Source organism: Myotis davidii, unplaced genomic scaffold, assembly GCF_000327345.1.
Source record: "Myotis davidii unplaced genomic scaffold, ASM32734v1 scaffold534, whole genome shotgun sequence".
In the NCBI taxonomy this organism is placed as follows: domain Eukaryota; kingdom Metazoa; phylum Chordata; class Mammalia; order Chiroptera; family Vespertilionidae; genus Myotis; species Myotis davidii.
The window spans coordinates 3,223,882-3,229,409 of NW_006286678.1; the positions used below are offsets into that span (position 1 = coordinate 3,223,882).

At 38.2% G+C, this 5,528-nt stretch overlaps 1 protein-coding gene across 3 annotated transcripts in view; it reads left to right on the forward strand.

Annotated features, from left to right (window-relative positions):
* Positions 1–5,521, forward strand: part of XPA (xeroderma pigmentosum, complementation group A) — a 27,189-nt gene extending 21,668 nt beyond the window's left edge. For 2 of the 3 annotated variants that reach the window (XM_015560493.1, XM_015560494.1), the window contains exons 6-7: positions 4,269–4,401; positions 5,314–5,521. In XM_015560493.1, the coding sequence (XP_015415979.1) occupies positions 4,269–4,401; positions 5,314–5,419 (239 nt within the window). In that variant the 3' untranslated portion in view covers positions 5,420–5,521. Of the gene's footprint in view, positions 1–4,268 lie in introns of all 3 variants that reach the window. The other variant, XM_006758445.2, reaches the window with a different exon arrangement.
* Positions 5,522–5,528: the final 7 nt, after the last annotated feature.

The following is a 5,528-nucleotide window of genomic DNA, read 5'->3' on the forward strand; positions in this document are numbered from 1 at the left end:
ATGCTTTTTTCTCTCCACATGTATATTTTGCTGATCTACTTAAGAATTGCTTGTAGACACTGTAATTCTTATTGAGTATGTCAACATGTTATCTCCTAAAAACGATGACATTCTCTGCATAACTAAAAACCATCACACCCCATAAATTTAACATTAATATAAATCTGTTATCGAGTGTATGTATCTTTCCCCCATTGTTCCAGTGCCTTTACCAGCTTTTTAGTTGTTGGATCTAGGGCCATTCAAGGATGATGCATATCTTTAGTCCTAGTTCCTCAGTGTTTTTATCTTTCATGATATTGACATTTTTTAAAACTAAGAGTTGACAATTTCATTTTTACATTTCACAATACAAGTAACATAAACTGATAGAGGCTCCCTCTTTGGAGAGTCCAGGCCACTTGGTGTGCAGAATGTCCCTCCATTTGGGTTTATTCACAGTTTGTTTCCTCATAATTAGATTCAGGTGGAACGGTTTTGGTAGGAAGCTTCCTAGGTGATATGTGGAGTGCATCACATACCAGTTCTCTAAGAGTGCTACTCAGTTTGATTGCTGGGTTAAGGCAGCATCTGCCAGTTTTCTTCAGCCACCCTTTTCCCTGCAGGGTGACTTTTTGACACTATGTGAACATCTTGTTCCTTAAATTTCACTCAGTGGTTTTAGTACATGGAATGATTCTTGCCTGAGTCAGTTATTATTAGGGTGCATGTAAATGGCGATTTTCTATTTGTTATTCTTTCTATAATTGCTATTTGACTTCTTTTGGAAAAGAGCGTTTTTAGTACCATTTGGATTCATGGATTCTTATTCTCAAACCAGTGTTATAATCCATATTTCTATCATTTATTTTGATGCTTGTCTCATATTTGGCCAGTGGAAGCCCCTTCAAGCTAGCTCCTGTCTTTTATTTTTATTTGTAAATAATTTCAGACTTACATAAAAATGTAAGAATAGTACAAAGGAATACCCATATATCCTTTACTCCAATTTACCTATTCTTAACACTTACGCCACTTGCTTCATTATTTGCATTCTATATACGTGTTTTTTCCTGTACCCTTTGAGTAGGTTGTATACATCGTCATTCTACTCTTAAATACTATAGTATTACCTAATAGGGATGTTCTCTTACAAAATCAAAGCATAATGTTGATGTTCTTATCTAATCCGTCATCCATATTCTAGTTTTGTTAGCTGACCCAATAACGTCCTGTATGATTTTTCGTTCTAGTACAGGATCCAGTCTAGCATCAGGTATTGGCTTTAGGTATCATGTCTTTCTAATTTTTTTTATTCTACACCATTTCCATAGGCTTTATCCTTTATGACAATGTCATTTTTTAAGTCTCTTCTCTCCCCAAGCCCTGACTTCTTTAGAAATACTAATGTGTTTCATTTGGGACTTTTCTCATTTGCCCTGATGTTTAGATTCTGGTTTTGCATTTCAGGGATAGCACATAAATGATGTGTCTTTCTCAGGGCATGACATCTGGAGGCATGGTAGTGTTAATATTTATTTTTGATTTGATAAGCATAAACAAAAATAAAATTGTAAGGCTTGCAAATATTCTTAACACTTCCCTCTAGAGTTTAGCAACTATCCATGGGTGGTTCTTGCCTGAGTCAGTCTTGAGTATGATGATTGCAAACATTTTCTAACTTTAGCACTCCCTCTGCATTTAACCAGCATCCTTTCCCCCATTTGTTTATTATTGGTAGGGGTTAATTCCTATTCTTCACAAGAGGTTCATTTCTGTCAATTATTTTGGTGCTCAAATTGTCCCAGACTTGGGCCAGTAGGAGTATTATTGTTTTTTTTTAATCCTCACCTGAAGATATGTTTTTATCAATTTAGAGAGGAGGCAGGGAAGGAGAGAATAGCATTGATTGGTTGCCTCCCATATGCGTCCTGACCAGGGATTGAACCAGCAACTTAGCCATGTGCTCTGACCAGGAATCTGAACTGGCAACCTTTTGATGTCACTACAACCAAGTGAGTCACCTGGCCAGGGCAGGAGTACCTTCAGACTAGCTCCGAGTCCTTTTGACATGTCTTTATAATTTGTTGATTACTCCTTTCTGCTTTCTACACAAAACACATGTATATTTATTATATTTTTATGTTTGCCCATATACACATATATAAAAATTAAAACCTTGAGTTCACATTGATAAACCCCAATCAAAAAGTTCAGGGTTCATTCTGTTTTCCTGACAGTGAGAAACCTGACTCCCATTATCCTTATGATAGCTGATTAATGCCCCATATGTAACTAATCTCCCACTACTGTTGCTGCCTCCTCGGTAGGGAGATCCTCCTTACCTTTCTTGGGCTGCCCCCCCTACCATGGATGCCTGCTTTATTCGCTCCACTTAATAATGGTTTTAGGACTGGATTGTTCCAGGAAGGAAAAGGGCAAGAAAATGACAAACATCAGTTTTTTAGTACTTTCTTATTTTCTACCATATTTTCCTAGAAATATCTAGTAAATACTAAAGGTATGACCAATCATGGCTACTAAGCTAGATTTGGGTTAAGTATTTTTTTTAAAATATATTTTATTGATTTTTTTACTGAGAGGAAGGGAGAGGGATAGAGAGTTAGAAACATCGATGAGAAACATCGATCAGCTGCCTCCTGCACACTCCCTACTGGGTACATACCCTTGACCGGAATCGAACCTGGGACCCTTGAGTCCATAGGCTGACGCTCTATACACTGAGCCAGAACAGTTAGGGCAGGGTTAGGTATTCTTTTAGTGTTAATACTTTCCTTCTCTCTCTCTCCCCCTAAATTCACATAATGCTCAAATTTAGGCAGAGGTTAGCTTAGCAGTGATTGGGATGCAGTCAGATTTTGAGAGATTTTCTGTGGGGCAGGAAAGGAAAAGTGGCCGGGATACCTTACACCAGAGCAAAGTTGAAAAGCAGGCATTGGTACTCAAACAGGAAACATTTTCCTGTCATCTGAAACCATGAGGCAGCTGTGAAGTTCTGGTTAGTTTATAACTTCAGTTATTTATAAACTGGCCTAAGGTAAAGTAATAAAAGGCCTAGAGGGCGTTTCAGATGTCTAGAAAAATTAGGGTTCTTCAAAGTATGAGATAATAGGAATCAAGCTTAGATTTTGGGTGAACACAAACTATCTTAAGGTGTGCACGCTGAAGCTTAAAAATCGTCTCAGCTCAAGTGCTTTTCGTACGGGAGGGATGAAAAGGCAGCACAGCTGTGGTTAACAACACGGACCTGAGCTAGACTGTCTCTGCCATCAGCTACCTGTTTGACCTATGGCACATGTTATGTAACTTCTCTGTGCCTGTTTTCTCATCTATAGAATTGGGATGGTAGCTGTACTTATTTCAAAGGATTGGGAGGATTAAATGTATTTTATACAGTGCGTAGAGCAGTGCCTGATACATAGCTCTATAAATGTTTGCTTATCCTCATGATATGATAAAGACTGAAAATACAAAGACTCAGGTAGCATTTTGATATTACTTACTACAGATCTAAAATGGAGTAAAGAAAATGTGATTACTTAGTGCATGTTGATCTTTATGGTTGACATAGAAGATAACTATCATATTCTCCCTTAGGTTGTGCTACTGTCAGTGCTGGGCTTGATGGATCATTGGTTAGAACAGAAAAAAAGTAAACAATTACTGTTGCTTTTTGTTCATTAAACTAGAAACTGAAGTTATTAGAGGAAGAGACAGACTCCTCTTTGCTGCTGTGGCAACCTGTCTTCCATAGTCAGTTGCTTGAACAAATCTGTTCTTTTACTCATCTTCTTAATTTGTTGTGTGTTTTGGTTTTTTTTTTGCTCTCTCTCTAACCCACACACTCCATTTCTTAATCTATTTCATACTACTCCAGAGGCATGAATGATTTGACAGGTCAACCTGGTGAGGTAAGTTTGTATAATCAATTTTGATTTGTTAAAGTTAAGGCAAACCATATTTTGTTTAAACATACCTACACACCTGATGGATTTTAGCTGAATAGCACTACTAAAAACTGTCATTTTGCCCAGCCGGCGAATGGCTCAGTGGTGGTGTTGACCTATGAACCAGGAGGCCATGGTTTGATTCCCGGTCAGGGCACATGAGGACTGTGGACTTGGCTTGATCCCCAGTGTGGGGCATACAGGAGGCAGCCGATCAATGACACTCTCTCATCATTGATGTTTCTATCTCCCTCTCTGAAATCAAAAGTATATTAAACACACACACAAAGACCTGTTTTTTCCCCTCTCTTCTCCCTTTAGAATTACGGCGAGCAGTAAGAAGCAGTGTATGGAAAAGGGAAGTGGCTGCTCACCAACATGAGTATGGACCAGAAGAAAACCTAGAAGATGACATGTACCGGAAGATTTGTACTATATGTGGCCATGAATTGACATATGAGAAAATGTGATTTTTAGTTAAATGATCTGTTTTACAGAGTTTTAGATTTAGATATAAGAAATTTACATTGGTCTTATTCAAAATTCACAAAAATACGTCTTTCTAGGTGAAGTAGTTGTATAAATAGTGCGTCAGTACTAAGTGTGTCTGGTGTGGCTTACGAGCAGGTGTCAGTTAGGGCCTAGCCCGTCTTGTTGGGGGCTGAATACCGGGTCTGCTAATTTTCTCTGGAACAGGGATGGGCGCGGAGAGGTACAGGTTTAAAAGTGTTAGGTGATGGCTAACGTTCAGAAATATGAAACCAAGGCAAACTTTCGACTGGGGTAGGAGGATGAGTTTTAGTAAAGGCAAAAGCTGGCTGCACTGGGTTCTTATTCCAAGAAACAGGAATGGTGGTAAACCCTGCCAAGTCAGCAAAAAAGGAGCTACTACTAGGACAGGTCCTGGTTAATAACAGGAATAAAGAATGAATTGTAGGGGTCTGATCATGTTTTCTGTATTTGTAGGGTTTACTATAGGCTCTAATATTAGTTGCTACATAGCCCTGTTCAAATCTGGATTAAAATGGAAAAACAACCAGGAAGGTAATTATAGTAAGTTTGTCATTACTTGCTAACATTTACTCAGCACTTACCATGTGCCAGGAAACCATTATGCTAAGTGCCTTACAGATATTCTAATTAAATCCTGGGAGGGAAGACAGCTTGCTTCTTTGCTTATTTAGCACTTGGAAAGGAAATGATAACCAAAAACCTGACCAAGAAAGGCAAAAGTCAAAACAAGTCAAACCCAAAGAGGCTTGACTATAATTACTAATTATTCTCTTTGTAAGTATTCAATACAGAAATGTTAAATATATTTTTTTGTGTTGTTGTTTTTTTTAATATGCTATGCTAAATATTACAGCTCAATAAAAATTGATTCTGAACGGGCAGAAGACTTTCCTGGGACAAAAAAAAAAAAAAGCTTCCAGCTTGATGACAACAGAGTAACTAGGAGTTCAGGCTGCTGACAACAGCATTACTGCATTGGGAGATAAGGAGCCCTTGAGCCACATGGATTTAGGTTCAGATTCATTTACTAGCTGTGGACCTTGGGTAAGTTACTTGGACTTGGGCCGA